This window comes from Siniperca chuatsi, linkage group LG1, assembly GCF_020085105.1.
Source record: "Siniperca chuatsi isolate FFG_IHB_CAS linkage group LG1, ASM2008510v1, whole genome shotgun sequence".
Taxonomy (NCBI): domain Eukaryota; kingdom Metazoa; phylum Chordata; class Actinopteri; order Centrarchiformes; family Sinipercidae; genus Siniperca; species Siniperca chuatsi.
In genome coordinates this window covers 23,880,101-23,900,892 of record NC_058042.1, presented here as the reverse complement: position 1 = coordinate 23,900,892, position 20,792 = coordinate 23,880,101, and the positions used below count along the sequence as shown (strand labels likewise).

The 20,792-nt window shown below is 41.2% G+C and overlaps 2 protein-coding genes and 1 non-coding gene across 7 annotated transcripts in view; 1 reads left to right on the top strand and 2 right to left on the bottom strand.

The window, feature by feature from the left end:
• Nucleotides 1-12,303, bottom strand: part of LOC122873842 (FERM domain-containing protein 5-like) — a 75,359-nt gene extending 63,056 nt beyond the window's left edge. The window contains exon 1 of one of the 2 annotated variants that reach the window (XM_044191084.1): nt 11,652-12,303. In XM_044191084.1, coding sequence (XP_044047019.1) covers nt 11,652-11,753 — 102 coding nt within the window. In that variant the 5' untranslated portion in view covers nt 11,754-12,303. The remainder of the gene's footprint in view (nt 1-11,651) is intronic. The other variant, XM_044191074.1, reaches the window with a different exon arrangement.
• A 449-nt stretch (nt 12,304-12,752) lies between these two features.
• On the top strand, nt 12,753-19,490 carry cry5 (cryptochrome circadian regulator 5). Of its 4 annotated transcripts, none has more exons than XM_044191137.1 (11): nt 12,753-12,772; nt 14,200-14,416; nt 14,591-14,785; nt 14,937-15,055; nt 15,337-15,491; nt 15,697-15,837; nt 16,112-16,279; nt 16,452-16,592; nt 17,320-17,471; nt 17,553-17,773; nt 17,882-19,490. In XM_044191137.1, the coding sequence occupies exons 2-11, from the start codon at nt 14,202-14,204 to the stop codon at nt 17,953-17,955; spliced, it is 1,581 nt and encodes a 526-aa protein (XP_044047072.1). In that variant the 5' UTR covers nt 12,753-12,772; nt 14,200-14,201; the 3' UTR covers nt 17,956-19,490. The 4 variants fall into 4 exon arrangements, with proteins under 4 accessions (XP_044047072.1, XP_044047044.1, XP_044047062.1 ...); XM_044191109.1 differs by lacking the exon at nt 12,753-12,772 and adding an exon at nt 13,138-13,380; XM_044191127.1 differs by lacking the exon at nt 12,753-12,772 and adding an exon at nt 13,616-13,771.
• trnah-gug lies at nt 13,094-13,165 on the bottom strand. Its single transcript has one exon. It is a non-coding gene; the product is annotated as a tRNA-His (tRNA).
• Nucleotides 19,491-20,792: the final 1,302 nt, after the last annotated feature.

Genomic DNA, 20,792 nt, shown 5'->3' with positions numbered 1-20,792 from the left:
AGAATCACTGCTGTGAATGAACTCTTCCTCTGCAGTGACGTCCTCAACTCCACAGCAAGCCTCTGCCTTTCCCAAATAAGCCTTGTCTCCCCTTTCAAGTTTGACATAAAAGAAGGGAGAGAAGAGGAGCAGTGGAGAAGAAACTGCTCTCTTATTTCTGTAAAGCCTCTAAGATTCCCCTGCTGTAAAGCCTGTGCTAGGGTGAGACGGATGTCTCTGTCGGTCTGATATCAACCAGTGGTGAGAGGCTAATACACATTCATTCTGCTAATCTTCAGCTCACTGTAGCTCTCTGAAGACATGGTATACCTCTAACACCTCACTGCAGCTGGGCCAAATGTTGTCGATGGAGTAGTGACAGAATGTACTAATTGAGAGATGTGTGAAAAGATGTTAGAAAGAGCGACACAGACAGAGAGAATTACAAAATGAAGTCACATCCGTTTCCAGACCTTTTTCCTTCCCCAGTCCCGGGGTAGTACTACATAATCCCAGAGCTGTAACTGCTCCCATACATGCAGTGGGGTGATTTAGTTTGGCTAGTTACAGTCTGGCTGCTGCTCAGTTCCCCACATTAACCCACAATCTCCTTGATGCCTCCCAAATATGACAGGAAAATCACTTAATTATGTTTCAGCTACGAAATTAAGACCTGCCATACAGGGGACTTATATTCACACTACACAGTGCAGAAAATCTGCAACACAGATCGTCACCATTTTAATTAAACTGATGAAGCTCAGCTTGACTCAACATGCTCTTGACCTACTCTTCTGCAATCACTTCTTCATTTCCTTATGAGTTTGTTTGGACTTGAGAACACTGGTGTATCAGCAGGCTGCGGACAGACTCATCTTCAGTTCCTCCCAACAGTGAATAGTTGTCTACACTCCTTTCTCCCATTTTTATTTCTAAAAGCATCAAAAGGCAACTGCAAAGACACACCGCCTCCCTGAGAGATGTAATTCATCACTGTGAAAAAGAGGCAGAGAATGAATATATTTTACATTACTTGCTGGCTTCCATTTATTTCCTTACTATGAAACTTTAGTTTGAGAGGAAAATAAGGTTGGTCTGGTTAAAGCAATGCTAAAAAGAAGTGAGGGACTGGCATCTGGGATCAGATGTCTATTACTATGAGTACATATGCTAGACATAAGAACAAGACTAAAGCTGGGCAGACACTGTGCGATTTTATTGATTCTTCTTCTTCTTCTTCTTCTTCTTATTATTTATCTTGCACGTTGTGTTAACACTGCATGTTTTATTAGGCCTTTCTGCATGGCCAGAACCTGAAACTTTTATGCTCACACTGAACATAAGTACGGAACTCCCAGTTGGTTATATCCACTGACAATTCCAATAAAGTTTATTCAAACAAGATGGCTGTGTCCTCAGTGTTGACAAAAGAGAGAAAGACCGCGTTCCAGATGTCTGGAAGATGCAGACAAAATGGTCTTTATGTTCTGCAGCAAAATTTTGTTTTATATCACAGCAGTCTCAAGAATACAGTTTTAGCCACAACTACTCCAGTGATATTAAAACAAGCTCACTACAGTTTATAATGGATTTTTCAACAGCATCCATATGGGTAATCATCAGACCGTTGAACTGCTCAGAGTGCAGACAGCACCAACCAAAACATGCCAGAAATCAATCCAATCGTCCGAGAGCCAGATCATTAATCGTTGAGGTGATTAATCAGCCGTCCTGAACCCCCTCAAACTGCACGTCAAACAAAAACCAATCTGGTAGAAATTCGGACCAATTCTAAAATTATTTGGGGGTAACCAATTCAGGGCTAAAATCAGGCTGAATCCATACAGTGTCTGCCCGACTTAAGAGTCAAAAGCCATGCTAGCCGCTCTGTGAGGGGTGTGGAGTTAGAAAGAAGTGAGCTTACCAGACCTCTGTACCCCTCTGCTCACCTCGGTTTGAGGCTAGCGGCTGGAGACCACATTAGCCACTACTAGCACAACACACCTGAATCACCTGAAAGTTGAAGGGATCATCAACGTTATTATAAATTTCTTGAAATTTCTTCTTACCAAATTTATGGCAGTCCATCCAATAGCTGTTGAGCCATTTGACTCAAAACCAAAAATATGAACCTCACGGTGCCACTTGAGGAAAAGTCAGGGGATCACCAAAGTCAGTAGGATACATCCTCTGGGAACCACAAATGTCTGTACAACCGACCAACACTGCCATCCTTAGAGGAATGTCACTAGCATAGCTAAAAACCAAGAAACCACTGTATATGCAATTGCAAAGTATTGACTCAGTTTCATAATTAAAGCCTTTTATGTGTCTAATAATGGCTGTAATGTCAATAGTCTTCAGTGAAATGCTGTGTCACGTATAGCATGTCTTTGCTGTGTCGTCTACCGGTGTCAGGTTCAGTCAGGGCAGGCTCATTAATCTGTTCAGCTGCAGTGCTACTAACTGAGAGAGGAGAGAGACAAAGACAGAGAGAAGAAGAGGAGAAATGAAAGTGAAAAGGAACAAAGGGGGGATTTTGGGATATTGAAGGGCCAGCCAGGAGAAAAAGCAACAAAAAAAAATAGAAGAAAAATAGACATCGAACAGGAGAGAAAGAGAGAAACAGAGAAAAAGAGAGAAAAGTACAAAGAAAAAGAAAGTAAGAGTATGCAGAATACGTTTTGCTTTACTATAAACTGTGGCTCCTTCAGATGCTGCTATACAGCAAATCCAGCGACATCACCATGACGCAGCCAAAAGTGTACTGGCAGGTTCTCCTATCACTGCCGCTTCTGTACCACTATAGGCTGACCTCATCAAACACCTCCAGAAACATGTGCATCAGAGATAACCAGTATTAAATATTCACTTTCATGACTTTAAATGAAAGCTTCAAGTTGCAAAGAAAGTACAGACAAAGAAAATCCACTGTGTAATTAGCTGTGGAATAGTGGTTAAAAGTCTGATTATAATAATTGATTACTACTACTACTGATTAATATAATTTACCTTAATTGGAATTGGTATCAACTGACAGTAATCCTCACTGCTCATTACCATGAAGTAGCCAACATACTGTAATGTCTCGGTTTTTTTATGAACCTATTACATGAACATTGACAGCAAAGTATTTGGGTTTGGATTTAATCAGTTCATATCAGTCAATCTCATAACAATCAATCTGTACAGTTGAGGCCATGACATCACTGGAGTCATAGATGTTACTGTCATGGCCAACAGCCAAATGTCCTAATCTGAAAGCACACCAAAGCCTTGAGGGTTTATCTCACCATTTCTCCACCTTATGGATTAACATATTATTTAGTCGGGCGCCTTCACACCAGGAAGACATGTCTCTCGCAGATTCTTGCAGGGTGGCACATAACTGGCAGCAAGGCTGATAAGCAGGAGCTCTGTCTAAAGCACATCCTACTTTTATTCTATATTAAGCTTTTACAGGTTAGAAGAAAAAAAAACTACTTAGGGGACCAGCATTCCCAGTCTGTGGATTATTATGGGCAGAAAGCTCTCAAATCCTATGCTTGTGAGCCACAGGCTGTTGGGACGTCAGATGAAATTCTGATTTATCCAGTAACTATATGCTAAATATTGTACGCTAAACCTTTATTAAGAAAGGTTGACTGAGCATGCATGCTGTTTTTAAGAACAACTGTTCACAGTTCAAGGTGCTACATGTGGCACATTTAACTGTGGTGTGAGAGAGGCTATTAACAGTCTCAATAATGGACTTATTATTTAGATGTCTAAAAATACAGACAGAACACCGTATAATATTTCCCATTTAGATCCTATAGCCTACACCTGGGAGCTTCCCAATCCATGCAGATTTCTGTTATCAGCGGCTGAGCAGATCCACTGGTGCTGAGACTGAGAGCCCTGATCAAAGACATTTTGACAGCAGTTTCTGAGTAAAGTGAGAGCATTCATGCATGTCCAAGCGTATCCAAGATTCAAACATGTGTGCAGAATGCACAGCCCAAATCACAGGTTGGTTGGTTGTCCATTGACTGCATCAGGTCTCAAAATCAGTTTCAGTTTCCCAAAGCTGTCAGATTGAGTAACCTACTGATTATTTCTTTGTTTGATGCCAATAAAATGCCATAAATATTGACAACTGCCCATCAGTGGCAGTAGTAGTAGTAGTTGCAAACCCAAAAGTATCTTATACTTAAACCATCATATATTCTGTATTTTTATTATCCATAGGCATGACATGGCATGTCGGTCGGTCGGCCCACCAATGTGGTCCAGACTGAAATATCTCAGCAACCATTGGATGGATTGCCACAACATTTTGTATACATCCCTGGTCCCCAGAGGATTAATCCTAATGACTCTGTCTTTTCCTCTAGCGCCACCATGAGGTTGACATTTGTGGTTTTGAGTGAAATGTCACAACAAGTATTGGATGAATTGCCATGAAATTAGGTACACACATTCATGTTCCCCTCAGGATGAAATCTAACTTTGGTGACTTTTCATCTTCAGATCACATTTTTTATTTGTCCAATAGTTTGGTTTATGACCAAATACTTGCAAAACTAATACCCATCAGCCTCAGCTGTACTGTGTGTTTTGTGCTAATTAGCAAATGTTAGCATGCTAACAGGCTAAACTAAGATGGTGATCATGGTAAACATTATGCCTGCTAGACTCCAGCATGTTAGCATTGTCATTATGAGCATGTTAGCACGCTGATGTTAGCATGAGCATTTAGCTCAAAGCATCACTGTGCCTAAGTACACAGCCAATGGTACAGCCTCACAGAGCCACTAGCATGGCTGTCAGCTCTAAGGGCTCTATTTTAATTGCGCAAGTGCAATTAAGCGCAAAGCAGCAGGTCTTGGGCGCACCGACTGTGCAGGCATCTCCAAGTGCACCTGCACCTTACACTGTATCTCATGTCATAAATGGTCACATCATATGACTGTTTTGCATTTCAAGAATAAAACATGAAATGCCACTTTTGCTAAAAAGAAAGTTGGAAAGGAGGCAATGACACACAGGATTTATGAGCCTCTGTAATCTGACGTCTCCCACATAAATACTGAGGTATAACTTACCAGTCTGACGTGCAGAACTGTATGGGGTTATTTTCACATAGCTGAAGGGATTCAATGAACTGAAGGAGTTTTTCATACAGTCTTAAGCAGCTTTGCACAGCAGACTGCCTACTGTTAGAAACACTCATATTAATTTATAGATCAATGCAGGCTGCTTTATTGGCATTCCTGCTTTAAACACAATAAACGTTAACTTTTAATGCCGATTCGGTCTGGTTCAAAAGTGATTTTATTAAAATGGTTTATTTACATTTCAAGCATTATTCTGTTATTGCTGTGCATTTGCTCCAAGTATTTACTTTGCTCTTGTTGATAAAATCAACAAAGTCGCAGTGAAGTGTTGTTGCGCCAGAAACAGATGTGGTTCTGAGATGTCTATTCTCATCACAAAGTCTAAGACAAATATTCCACCAAAATACCAACAACTCACTGTGCGCTGCCTCAATTGAACGGACCACTCACATGTTTGTTCCTTTCCTCACATGTCCAACGTTCGCTCTGCGCCGGGCACCAAAATATCACACAGCTGGGGAAAGTGAATTTCAAGGTCAGGAAAATACCAAAAGGTCGGAGCACTGCTTGCGCTGGTCATTGCATCACCACGAAAATAGAACCCTTAGTCTTGTTAATTGATAAATACATTAAATTATTTATTGATTATCAGAGTTATCAGGAATTCATTTTCTATTGAGTAATCAATTAATCAACTAATCATTTTAACACAACATAAAACACTAATTTTAACTACAGGTGATCACAGTACCTGGCATTAAGGATACAAGCATCAGTGTCATCAACGTCCTATCAAAACCATCTCAGCAGCCGAAATCCTCTCTGACGGGGGAAGTGCATTGCAATATATCAAGGATGAACCAACTACATTGCTGTAGTTCAGTATATTAGAACCATTTATGTACCAGCCACAGGAAGGAACAACACATTGTTGTTTTAACACTTTGCTATGTTAATCTAAATGCTCCAGCACTCTCTGGGTTCTTCTTCTGGACAAAAAATAAATAAATAAATAAAAAGGCATTTGCACAGTATTAGGCTGAAGTCTGGTTTGGATGCATTTAAATGATGAAACCTATGGTCTAAAATTTAGAGGTAAGATGCTGCAAAATGTAGCCATTATCATTATTTTAGTGAAGAGGTGAAGGCAGCAGACCTTCGCTTGTATGAGGGTACAAAATATGTTACAACCTCTATTCCAATTTTAGCAGTACACACTAAGAAGAAAACAATGTGTGTGTGCAGAGAGACCACTTAGGAGACAAGAGCAGCCCATTTCAATAATGCATTCACAACGCAAAACGAGAGGCGTGCGTTCTGCATTTGGCTTCAAAACAACGGTCCTAATTTCATTAGTGGACTATACAGGATCTGACTTGGTGCCATGTGACAGAACCACTTACTCACAGTGATGAGGTATGTCTCTCTAGATCAATGCTATTCTATCATTCATCTTGCTTTCAATCGCTGATATACATCTTTTGGTTCACAGTAGAAATATTAATTTGGAGCAAATGGCCCCACAGTATCTGCCTCAAAAAATGACTCCCAGACTGGTTGGTGTGGTACTTCCTCAGATGATGAGCTGTATACAGTATGTTATAATCCTTGTTCCACATTATGTTTACTCAATGAAAAAAGGTTACTGAGTGTGTGATCTACATCTTATAGTTCAGGCCATGAATGTTGATCTGAATCACATAGCTTGCTAGCTTTAAACTTTTTTGTGTTATCTAATGAGATACTTCAGCTTAACAGTGCTAGGCTGTAGCTGTTTAACCACACTGCATGACTACATAATTCAAAGCCGTCCAGGGTATAACTGCCAAACAAAACATATATCTAAATAATCCCTGTATTTGTGCATGTCTTGAATTACAGTGATAATTTAATTTGAAAATCAAAGGTATTCTGCACAGGTACTCAATATCCTAATCATGACTCTATGTTGAATGGGCTATGGCTAAATCTGAACTAGAGACATGTTGTAAATAGTTTTCAGGACAAAAATAACAAAATGGACAGTAACTTAGAGTTATTTTGACAAGTATAGGAGGATACACATGCAGTAAATCCCCCAGACTATACATTAATAATCATAAATGTCTGCTAAACTCTCATTCACACTGTAGCCTGCTCTCCTCCAACTAATCCATCTATCATGGAGACACCAGCACTGTCTTTAGGAGTGGGTGACATGGATGAAATATTCAATGATGTGTCACATACTGATATATTGTCACATAGTACATTTTCAAGAAATTTTCAATTCAATCAAGGAACTGTTTATCCTGCTTGTTGATCGAGCAGCTGTGGCTCAGCAGGTAGAGCCGATCCTTGGCTCCTTCTGTCCACATGTCAAAGTGTTCTTGAGCAAGACTCTGAACCCCAAACATTGTACAACTCCTGGTCCTGTCTCTCCTGAGCCTGTTTTTCCTTGCTGTGTGGGGCCTCAAAGTGTCTGTCTAGGGCTTCTCTAAGCTTCTATGGTGCCGCACCTTCTACCGTTTTCCCACAGCAGCCCACCATCTCCACAGCAGAGTCACATGCTAGCCGTCTGCTTGTTTCCCCAACAATTAACCCTCTGCCAGAAGAAACAGCGCTGTGCATCAATCCTGGATTGAGGCTTTAATAGATTGTATTGTGATTTGTGGCTGTGAGAGGCCTGTGAATATCCTGGAGGGCTGAATGGTGTTGAAAGAAAAGGAGAAATCAATGAACATGAGTCTCCCCCATGCTTCCAGGGTCACGATGTAATCAGCAACAATGTCATCAGTAGGAGAGGGGGACAGGTACACAGTACGGGTGAGGTAAATGGGTGGTGGTAGTGGAATCTGATGAGGCTGGTAGGTAAGCCTGGAACACTGACGAGCAAAGGGAGTGGTCTGGGGCCCTGTGTCCATGTTAAAAAACAGGACTTGTTTGCTTCCTCTTTGCCTGGCTGCTTTCCTATTCCACTCCACGCTGCCTTCAAGATTTCTTTCCATTTAAGAAGGTCATATCTGTGATTTCAGTGTAACAGCAGCAGTTCAAGGTGAAGCCTAATTGAGCTAAATGGAGAGTGTGACCATTGCTGAGCCCCACGAGGGCCCTTTATTCTGGGCCACATCTCCAAGGTGTGCAGGAAAGGACAGCAGCCATCCGCTCCCATTTTCAGTAAGCCAACAATGTTGTCATGCTCCAGTAAGGTCACCGTAATGTCCTTTATGCAGATGGAAATTACATGTTCACCAGTGCTTATTTAGCTTTACAGACACTTTGTGTAAAACATAATTAATGTAGCTCCCTAAATAATTTTGTGTAATAAATAAATGGTGATGTTGTTGTTTAAAACAATAGACGATTGATTAAGCCGATGATCCTATTTATGTTTCCATTGAGACCAGTTGTGCTTCATCAAGAGGCCCATAGTGTGAAATAATGACATATTTCATTATTTCCCATGGTGGAAATAATGAAATATGCCAATAGAGAGATAATCCCTCTCAACAGAGGCTCCACTAGAAATTAAGCATTCTGTCCCTGCTGTGTGCTTTCAGTTGCTAAAAGGGTGGGATCAGCATATCTTGACAGCCAAACACTTTGAAACATGACTGGGTGAAGGAGCTACTCAGAAGTTGAGGGGGGGAGTTGGGCTGGCTGTACTTTGGTAAACACAACTCATCAAAAAACGCTAGGCACACCATGTCTTTCCCTAACCAGTCAGAAGGCAAAATTGTACATAGTGTTTTGCTTGTAAAACATTAACATTAAAACTGAAAGTTAAGTTGTGAAGTTGGTCAAAACGGAATTAATAGAAAGCTAAACTCAGGGCCTGAAAGTCACTACCACAGCCATTTGACTGCATATTCCCACACGTTACATTAAAAAACATGATTACATGTAAGAAATCTTATGAAAAACAATCATGGCTCTCCCACTTGTTGGGGATATTTATTATTGTTACAGACAGGATGAAGACAAACAGGACAAACAGCCCTGAAGACTGACATAAAATCACCATTTCATCTGTCCCCCGAGCACTGCCACTTTAAGTTGTTAGACGTTGAAAGGCTTGCTTTGCCGTCATATCCTAGAAGTGAACAGGTGGTGACGGTCTTTGTGTGCTGTCATCTCTAATTCAGCAGCAATGGAATTCCTTCCACTAACAAGCATCAAGCGCAGCTCCAGCAACTCGGACGACCCGGTTAGATGATGCACACAACAGATTTCTCAATGATGCAGCCACACTAAAGACATTACAGGGACACACACACACACTTGATTTATAAAGGAGGTAACAGACATAATTCACTTGCTCTTACTCCTCTGCTCTCTCGCTTATAAACACACAGTCTGTTTTCTGACTCTAGTCATGTCTCGCCTTCATTCATGTCAATATAACAATTGATTTTTGAGACAACTCAAAGTGCAAGAAATACAGAGAAATGCTTCAAACAAGCAAGGGACTCAATGAGTGACTGAGTGACTGACTGAATAATCCAGTGAATGAATCGGTACTACCAGAGTACATGGAGGACCTATCAGTTAACCCATCAAAGGAACAAAGGACACTAATCTACACCAAGTAATCAGAAAAATATTAACACCTTTACAATGCAATAAAATAAACCTGCAATAAATTCTACATTAGTCCATCTTATACAACAGCACTACAAACTAGAACCCCAGAAGTGACCATAAAGTAGAATTAATGCTTCTCTGCCACCGTATCAACAACATATAAAAACCAATGATGGACTCATATTATAGCTGAAACAAATAACCAAAACCACAAAGTAAGAATAAGGGAAGTAAGATTTAGTGCAGCCTGCAGCATTAAACCAAAGGCACTTAAACTACTTAAAAAGCTACTTTGTTTTAAATCTTAACATGTCCATCATTCAGCTTTAATAAATGCATTCTGGAGTAGGAGCAAAAAATGGTATTTTGTTTCCTCAGCACTACTTCAAGTCAAGTAAATTGTATTTATATAGCCCAATATCACAAATTACAATTTTGCTTCAAGGGTCTTTACAATCTGTACAGCATACGACACCCTCTATCCTGTGATAGAGCAGGAGAGCTCTTCAGAGGGTCATCAACACCGCACAGAAAATCATTGGCTGCCTTCTGCCCTCCCTGGAAGACATCTCCAGCTCCCGCTGCCTCTGCAGAGCCAAAACCATTCTAAAGGACTCTTCTCCTCCTGGACACCACCTGTTTCACCTGTTGCCCTCTGGCAGGCGCTACAGGACCATCAAAGCTGGGCCATAAGCACACTTAACTCCAATAAGCATTGAATGACCCCCCATGTGCAATATGACTGTCTTTCTAGGGCAAACCTACTGGATCTAGTGCAATAAGGACACCTATTCTAGGGCAACATTACATTGTATTTATTTATTATTTTAGAACCTGTGGGGAAGACTGTGGTTGTTTGTTTTGCTGAGGTTGTTTTGTTGTTTTTGTTTAGTTTCCCTGTGTCTTTTAACGCACTGGATACTAATTTTGTTGTATCCTGTACAATGACAATAAAGGCACTCTATTCTTAGGCCCTACTTCAGCTGTCTTTAGTGATGGAAGAGGGCTAATGCACAATGTGTTTCAGCAACTCATTTCTACCAAACTGAGAAGCAACGAGACAGATTGGGCAGAGGAAACCTCTGATCACATATTTGTCACACTGCTTCAAACCTTTATGGCCCCAAGAAAGTTTGGATCAGTTAGGTCTTGCTGCAAGTGGATTGCATCTTTATAAAATGCAGCTTTTTTGTGCATATTTACTTGATCACCAAAACTGGAGATAAGAGGTTTTATTGCAGATAATGTATCCTATTAAAACAGAGGCTATTCTTCCTGGGATCCAAAAAGCATAACAAAGTGATACTCCATGGTTTTGACCATGACCAGGGTCATGCTGAAGGGCAAATTGACAACTGAGGGTATGACACCTGCTTTGTTAAAACAAATTAAGACATACCCACCCTCTATTTAGACTAATTAGAATCTGAACAACATTAAACCTCCCCTGGTTATAGACCAAAAACCTCTTTTGCCTCAGCCTGTCTCATGCAGCCAGAGGATCCAGAAATCCTCTCTGAGCCCTCCACTGAAATCGTTCAAGATCAGACTATCCAGATTTGTGTCATAATGCGTTGAAATCAATACAGGCATGAAGCTGCTGAACTAACAATAGCTTATACGGAGATTTTTATTTTGTTATTTCCCACCTTCTGTTGGAATTTCAAAATAGTGCTAATTAATCATCCTTGAATTTGCTACGCAATGCAAACCACATGCGGTCATGGTGTCCACACAGGTAACGTCTCTGACGAAAGCAACATCTGACGTCTGGCCATTAACACAAAGCAACATTCACATATTTTGGTGAAACTGAATGACACCTCCTTTAATCAGAACGTTTTCTGTAAGCAGAAAGCAGACTGAGAGAGAGAGAGAGAGAGAGAGAGAGAGAGAGAGAGATGTCCTGGAGAAAAGTAATTTTACCTGATCACCACCCCTTTACGTGTCAATAGCACGTCCTCCACCACAAGGTGATTTGAGAAACAGGAAATGTTGGTCCCCACTGACCTGTATGGTGCAGGTGTACTCCGAATCGTCCAGCAGCCTCACAGTGCAGTTGCATTCCCTGTCCAGACTCCTGATGCTGCTGCTCATCAGTCGGCTCAGCATCTTCTCGATCGTCTGTGTACGGGACCAGGGAGAAGGGCGCACAGCACATACATACAAGTTTGATCCTTTGTCACGTTAGAGACGTCGCTGTTCTTTGGTCCAACACCTGGTGAGCGGCAGCGACGGTGCGCAGCGGCGGCGGTGGTGCATCGTTTTGTCAGTGTGTGAGCGCTGGCTGGCCGAGGTAGCCTACCACCCGGTGCGTTTCTTCAGTGAGTGAGAGGAGTGGAAATAGTGCTACTGCTGCTCTGCTCTGCTCTCTCTCTGGTCCGGTTAGACTGTCACCCCTCACCACACCTTCTCCCCCCCGTTGCCATGCCGCTCTAAATGCTGCTGGGCGGGCTGAGCCTGGTGAATGGCGAGTCTGTCAGCCAACGGAGCTGCTGCCTTCACAGAGTTAACGACAGGAGCCGACATTCAGATAGGCTGGTGTTCGTCGTGACTGTAGCCACATGGTGGAGAATAATAACGGGGGGGTATGCTGCAGAAGTTGATAAACGAATTGATAGTTGACACTAAATGCTCTGTAGCCTATTTTATACTATTTATCATGAGGCACATGGGCTTTTTAAACATGACAAATCAGAGACACAAACTAAATCTTTACTGATTAATACATAACACTTATCATTTATTGTCATACAAATAACTATAATCATAAAATGCATCACTTTCATATTCTTGAAACAGGTTTAAGCGCTCAATTACTTAAAGGTCACATCTCAGCAGCAAAGCATGAGCCAGATTTTCCCATTTACCACTTTGTTGGCTCGCGCTCTTTGTTTAATCGCGATATTTCCGACAGAACATGAAGGCAGCAACACATTTGTTCCTCCACATGTTGATTTCCTGTCCGTCTCAAAACAGCTGTTTTCTGAGAGCGTTTGCTGTCACGAATACCTCTAACATCCTGATTGATTATTGCAGAGAGGACGGCCTCTGTTGGATGAGTTTGGGCCAACTTAACTGTATAGTCTCCCGGTGTCCTTGACGATGTCTCGCTCTGGTGGTGCTTTATGGTAAGGACAAGTGGTTGTGGTGGGGGGCTTCGGTGTAAAATAGAGCCATCATTTATTTATAGTCACGTATTTTTTGACTGGACTGACATCCCGAATTCCCAAATCTTGCCTCCAACGTTAGGTTACATGTCGACCACCATAATATGATTCTTTTAAATGCTAAAAAGTTCTCCATGTAGGAAGAAGACGGATATTGTCTAAAACCAACATATAGGCCTACCATCACCGGGTTTTGGCACATTAATACAATAACAGCAACGCAAAACGATATAAATAATCGTATTTAAAATGAAGCTCATCTGCCGTGACATTGTCCCACAATGCCGTGACCCGGATTCGAACCGGGGTTGCTGCGGCCACAACGCAGAGTACTAACCACTATACGATCACGGCGAGCTACGATGAGCTGACGGGAGTCGTAGTGTGAAAACGTGGTGTCTTTGATACAACATGACCTTAGTGGGCCTGTTAAATGGAGAGCGGTTGGTCTGCAGAGAGAATGCTCCCCCTGCACTGCTTATGCCTGGATAGTCAACCTGGAGGGCACGTTAAGAGCCTGCAGATGTTCTCTCAAGAATCTGCCCACGACCGCCTTTTACAACGTAAAGGTAACTTGCAGCTGAGGTAAACTTTCAGATATCCTGAACTGTCCCTGGCCGAACAGAGTGAAACCACGCTCTCTCAGATAACAGCTGTTAGAAACGAGTTACTGTGGCAATGTTTTTATCATTAACCTCTAGTACTGTTTGCACTATAGTTAGTGTGGCCATGTTTTGACCATTAACCTATATTGTTTGCACTACAGTGGCATCTGGTGTACAAACTGACAAACTGCCGGGGCTACATGTGCTCTCCTCTGATTGGCTGATTTTGCTGCAGACGTAGCAGAGCTTCCCGTTTTGTAACAACATCCTCAACGTGCTGATTACCAAACACAAATTTCTCTGTAAACACGGTACCGACCAAGCGGGATTGTAACTGTATTAAAGAAACATTAAGGTAAAGTGTCGCTTCACAGCTGTGCATCATTTGGGTTTAACTTGCGTGTAACTCATTGACTCTGAGACATATTGTTGGTTCGCTGTGTTGGGTCCGAGTTGACAAAACTATGCTTTGTTTCTGCAACTGTCATCTTGTCGGTCTGAGAAATAGGGACATGAATTTGAGTCGATGCCCAGAACTTCCAAATATATCACCTAAAAGCAGTTCTGTGAAATATAATGGACTTTTTAAAGATTTAAGATGATATTGTTAGATCTGCCAGAGTTTGAACGTGCAGGTTATACTGCACTGTGTGAGAGACTTTACTGACTTCACTACTAGCTTCCACGCAGTTCACCTTTTGCATATAATGTCTGTGTAAGTCTTTTAGGGGCCATAGTGGAATAAAGAAAAGTCTAAGGAAATGTCTGTGATTGTGTTCACAGGCATGGCTCATACGTGTATTCACTGGTTCCGCAAGGGACTCAGGCTGCACGACAACCCAGCACTGATGGCTGCTCTGAGGGACTGTAAGGAGCTCTACCCTGTGTTCATCCTGGACCCGTACCTCCACAACAACACCTGTGTGGGTATCAACCGCTGGAGGTTCCTCATCGGAGCCCTCAAAGACCTCGACTGCAGCCTCAGGAAACTCAACTCCAGGTAGACACATGGACGACATATTGAATATTAAGAGAGTTAAAAACTGTTGAAAACTATCATGATTGCTATTATAAGGCAATTATAAGGTCTCGGCTACGACTATAAGATCTATGTCTGTTTGTGCTGCTGTTATCATATACGTATTGTTATATTGTCATATTGTGTGTTTGACAGGCTGTTTGTTGTGAGAGGGAAGCCGGAGGATGTGTTCCCCAAGCTGTTCAGCCAGTGGAAAGTAACAAAGTTGACCTATGAGTACGACACAGAGCCCTACAGTCTGAGCCGGGACAAAACGGTGACCGCACTGTCCAAAGAACATGGAGTCAAAGTCATCTACAAAATCTCACACACTCTTTATGATATAGACAGGTATTACTCATGCTGAACATGAACACATATCAGGGTATTCACACAATGTTTGTTTCCTTACAGTTTTACTTCAATGCTATGCAATTGTTACTTCTGAAATATACATTTTTTTTAAGACTGCTGCATCATACTGTCTGTCATGTCTTCATAGGATAATTGAGGAAAACAATGGGAAGGCTCCCCTTACATATAACCGTATGCAGGCAATAGTGAAGACCCTTGGTCCTCCTAAGAGGCCAATCCATGCTCCCTCCATGGAAGATATGGAAGGTACGGTGAACAACACTGGATAATGCCAGTGAATCATAATGTCTTCATACCAACCAATTAGTTTAAACGTTAAAAGTTTCTGAAAATCTAACATAACGAGTGTAAAACCTAAGCAGGGCTTAACTGAAATACATCTCTTATAGTGTATTATATTTTGATTTGATTAGTACTTCTATTCCTTCTATTCTCAAGTGTGCATTGACATGACAGTGAGCAGCTGTAACGAAAGATTTTCCCCTCCGGGATCAATAAAGTATTTCTGATTCTGATTCTGTCAAAAGATGTGGAGACCCCTTGTTCAGAAAACCATGAGAAGGAATATGGGATCCCGACACTGGAAGAGCTATGCCAGGACACTGCAGCTCTCAGAGAGGAGCAGTTCCCAGGAGGAGAACAGGAGGCTCTGAGGAGACTAGATGAACATATGAAAAGAACGGTACTTCAGCTTCATACACATGTATTCTTTCTCTCTACACTTTTTGACACTAAAACTCACTGCTGAGACACATAGAAATATGATTATTCTAAACATCTTCTATGAAAATCTAACTGGCATCTAACCAGCATCTAAACTGGCAATAAAGAACAGAGATACAATATGCTCTGCGTGATTTACATGTTTGATTGATTTCTCACTTCAGGGATGGGTGTGTAGCTTTGAGAAGCCGCAGACTTCTCCAAACTCTTTGAGCCCCAGCACCACTGTTCTCAGTCCATATGTTACTTTTGGCTGCCTGTCTGCACGCACCTTCTGGTGGAGGCTGACAGACGTCTATCAGGGGGTCAGTGTCACCATCACAGTACAGTTTTTGTGGGTAGCATGCTACGTTATGAATAAGACTGAACAATTGATGGTCTATAATGGTATTGTAACTTAAATTTCCTCAATGTTTAATACATTTCAACTGTAAAAAGATAAGCAAGATGTTGATTTAAGCTATAGAAAATGGCAGAAAATGTGTCACAACATGTTTAGCTATTAATGCATGGTCCTAACTTTGAAATTCTCTCAAAGCTTGACTGAGTGTGACTGCTGTGTATGTGTGGCATTTGCAGAAGAAGCACTCAGATCCTCCAGTTTCCCTGCATGGCCAGCTACTGTGGAGAGAGTTCTTCTACACAGCTAGTGTGGGTATCCCTAACTTTAACAAGATGGAGGGCAACCCTGTATGTACCCAGGTGGACTGGGACACGAACCCCGAATATCTGGCTGCATGGAGAGAGGTACTGAGTCCTTTAAAATATTTGAAATGGAAATTAATGAAAAGAAGAGAAATAATGCTGTTGGAAGAAGAGTTTTTTATGATAATTCAGTAGCACTGTTAATTAGAGATCATCTAATTTCCTGTATCATAAATATTTCCTGTCATCCTGGATGTTCTGTATTTCCCTTAAGGCTCGGACTGGTTTCCCCTTCATTGATGCCATCATGACTCAGCTGAGGCAGGAGGGCTGGATCCACCACCTGGCAAGACATGCTGTTGCTTGTTTTCTCACCAGGGGAGATCTATGGATCAGCTGGGAAGAAGGGCAGAAGGTGTGTAAATGAGCTTGACTTTATTGCAAGTACCGTTGATTAAGTCGTCTTTACCAAAGAACAAGAACAAAACCCATCCAGGGCCACGGAGTTCACACGCAGTTTACAGTATGTGGTAAATAAAATAACACCTCACTATGTTAAAGTCTGGATCAAATGGCTTCTAATCAGAACAATAATTCAAACTAACCAGACTAACCTTTTAATGAGTACCTTTTTTAGATTTGATATATAGCTGTTTGGCATTGCAACATACTACAACAAAGCAGAATTTGGATAACATCTACAGGATTTTATTAAAGGTCTTTTTCCAGCCTAATTTAAAGGGGAACTCCACCAATTTTACTTATCAAAGTCTACAAGTGTGAAAATGAAAAAAATTCTGGGGGTGAGAAGTTAGAAGTTAGTAAGCTTACCAAACCTCTGTCGCCCGCTCCTCATCTCTGTTTGAGGCTAGCGCCTCAAGGCTACATTAGCGGCAACTAGCATAATACACTCGAATCTCTGACTGAACTGTTGGCACTCGGGTTGCATTGTGGGTAATGTAGGCGCCAGGATTTGATGAGGAAAAAGAATGCATGGGATACAACCGACAATATCTCTGGTTCTGCTGCATCGAATTTGATCTATTTTTTTAAACTGTCCATCGTGAGTCCAACAGTGTTATAGGAGAGAATTGCTAATGCGGTGGAGTACTCTTTTAACATCTTGTCCACTGCTCCTGAAGGTGTTTGAGGAGCTTTTATTAGATGGCGACTGGGCTCTGAATGCTGGAAACTGGCAGTGGCTCTCAGCAAGTGCCTTCTTCCACCAATTCTTCAGGGTCTACTCCCCTGTCGCATTTGGCAAGAAGACAGACAAGAATGGAGACTACATCAAGTAAGTTCATAACTCCAACAAGCTCAGGTTGGCACAAATAATATATATATTATATGAAATAATTTTTCTTCTACTTTATAGAAAGTACCTTCCTCTTCTAAGGAAGTTTCCAGCCACGTATATCTATGAGCCTTGGAAAGCTCCACTCAGAATCCAACAGGCAGCAGGATGCATTGTAGGTAAAGACTACCCGCATCCTATTGCACAGCATGAAGTGATCAGCAAGAAGAACATCCAGAGGATGAAGTTAGCTTATGCCAAGAGATCCACAGACTCCGCTGACACACCCAGCAAAAAGCAAGGTATTCCAAGAAACATATACTTTTATGAGAGGTTTATCTCATTTGATGTTAGTCATGTTTACAGAAAATCCTACTTCTTCAGTATTTCTTTTTATGTTTCCTTCCTAGGTGTAAAGCGCAGGGCACCATCTGTCGCCGACATGTTGAAGAAGAAAAGAGAAAAAGTAAGTTTACACAAATGAAAAAGTAATGTTTATGTGTAATCTATATATATATATAAATGAATATATATATAAGTAATAGAGTTTATGTGTAATCTATATATATATATATATATACACACACACAGGTTTTGGTGTCCTCCCAGTACTGAAGCTCTGTCTGGACTGGAAGCTAAAGTGGTCGGTCAGAGACTTATTGAGAGTCTTAGTCTTATTAATGTGTGCAGGCAGTCTACTATACATAGCTGCTTCTTTTTTTATTGCACCCTTCATTAGTACCATTTTATATTTTTACTGTTTTTATCTTTACTTTTTATATTGTATCTATTTCAGTGTTGAAAAGTGAGTTTAAATTATGTCAGAAGTATACTTGAAGAATGCTTCTTGCATGGAGATTAAGTTAAAATTTATAAAGATTGATGGTCTCATCTTGTTTAAAGGCTTCAGTTTGTATTGAGTTGCAAGTTGGCTTTTTTTTAATTGTTTTTTGTAACTGACACAATAACATGCCTTACTGTTACACCCTAGAAATTCAATGTTTATTTTTTACTCTTTACATTATATGACTACTCACGTGTTTATATCCAATTAATTTTAAAATGCATACAAAATATGTTCCAGATATTCACAAGTGAGGTGATATTTTCATTTCTTATTTTATCTGTTTCTGTCCAGTGCGTGACCTGATGTCCATTTTCAGTAGTGTTTTATAGTGAAACATCAAAGTGAAAATGTATTTCTTTGCATCTTAGAGCAGTATATGGCCAAAATCAACCCAAGCTAGTTCAGCAGTGATATTTAGCTCTCACTATTACCACTAGAGGTCACTGTAATTCTACCTGCAGCTGTGTGCAGTAAAGGAACAACAATGTATATTACAAGCCTGAAAAAGTGTAATGAAATCAAAAGTGATATTATTTTGCAATGTTATAAATTAATTATCTTAATTCTAATATCCCACACAAGAAATTCATATTCCATTTTACCTCCGGTATGCAGTAATTCCAACCGAAATTTAATTCATCTCATTTTTCAGCATCTTCATTCCTAAAATGTTGAATTAAAAATGGAAATAGGCCAAATGTATCCCATTCATCATGATGGCCGTCAGCTCCTGTCTAAATAGGAGTATGCTGCAATATCAACTAAGGCCCATAAGTCATTATTGGACAACATACTGTATGTTTACTGTATGTTTTATGTCTGTGCATGTGATTGGCTGAAGGCAGTGTGAGCAGTGTAGTGCTATGTAAAGTCATGATGTGTGTGAGTGTGTGGGGCACACAGCTGTCCTTGGAGGTCAAGTCTTCTCCTGTTTCTGCTTCCTTGGAGCTGACACTGGTGTGAATATCCAGAAGATGATGTCACAACCTCAACAGTGGGCCAGACGCCTGTACAAAGCCAAGCTCAGTTTCCACAGAGACCTGTCAAACATCAAAACAGTGTGCTGTCCAACTTTGTGTGCGTGTGGGTGTTTGGGGGTACACGTGGCACCAAGCCACCTTGCCAATAAACTCTCACGGCAGAGCCATTCGGGTCTGGCTGAACTGAACTCACTAAGTTGATCACAGATTTATTTGATATTTTCTAAGATGTTATGAGAGACAATGGTCTAAAAGTCCAGTATATATTCTGAAGTTTTGGTTCTATAAACATGTTAAATTGGACCCAGCTCCAGAAAGATACATTAATCTGTGTTAAAAATCCCTATTATAACTGCCTCCACCGCCGTTTGTCCACCGGTGTGGCCCTCTCCCCGTCTGTCTGTGTCAACACCTCACCACTCAAACCATCTTGGATCTGGGTGCTGTAATATCCCATTTGGATTAGGACAGTGTGTTCCCATGCAGCTGGTGTTTCATGTAGCTTCTTTGATAGTAGTGATTTATCTCAGGAGTTTATTTGCTACACAGGCAGCAACATCAAACAGTTAATTCCCACTTTAGCCTTCATTTTTACAAATCTCTGGCCATAATAATAGGACAAGGGCTCTTTAAAGATCATTAGGGGCATCATTTGTACCAAATGTTTTTCATCAACTGACATTACAAATTAATATGAATGCAGTCAACCACTTGATTAGGCAAAAGAACCAAACAAGAGGAAACAGTCAGTATTACCCAGTACTCACTCATTTGAAGCAGGAGCTCGCTTCATTGGCTTAAAGTGGGTCAGTCCACATTTCTATCACCTCATGAAACATTTTCTGACGATCACCACAACACCAGGGGACATGTCCATGTTACCCATTCTAGCTCCATGCTTCTGTGTTTGCTAACTAACAATAGACTCTTGGAGCGCCGTCATTCAACACAAAGGTGTCCTGTTGTGAAATTACTTTACCTGGTGAGAAGTTACAGACAGCACCTGTTCATAATAAAAATCTTTCAACTGTGTAAGTGCACAGAAAAATAAAACTACATTGACATTCATTTTGGCTGACATTGCGCATGAGTCAAGGGCATAATGGTTTGCTGGAGGCTGAGGGTAGGTGTTCTCACTGACGGCCAAAGCTAACAAAAAAGGAGGAAGATTGGTGGGGCTGATTCATGCAAAGACTTCACACTTTTCTCTTTTAGTTGATCTAATGACATTACAGCCGGAGAAAGAGCGAGGGACAAGAGGAAGTTGTGAGTGAAAGGTTCATGACCACACACTGAAAGGTCACTATTTATTGGACGTCTATGGAGCTGGTAAATAAACGCCACAGTGAAACTGAAGAGCTGACAGTTGTCGAACCTGCTTCATACCTTTTGGTCTATCCCTATCTGCACAGGCGCAGACACACACACACACACCTCTGCACACATCCTGAACCACTACCGTCCTCTAGACCAGGGCTTGTCCATTACCACTCT

Coding starts and splice junctions, on each gene's coding strand:
- cry5 (XM_044191109.1), top strand. CDS start 13,245: ATGGAGAGCGGTTGGTCTGCAGAGAGAATGCTCCCCCTGCACTGCTTA. Junction 13,381..14,199: donor CCGCCTTTTACAACGTAAAG/GTAACTTGCAGC, acceptor TTGTGTTCACAG/GCATGGCTCATACGTGTATT. Junction 15,056..15,336: donor CTCCATGGAAGATATGGAAG/GTACGGTGAACA, acceptor TTCTGTCAAAAG/ATGTGGAGACCCCTTGTTCA.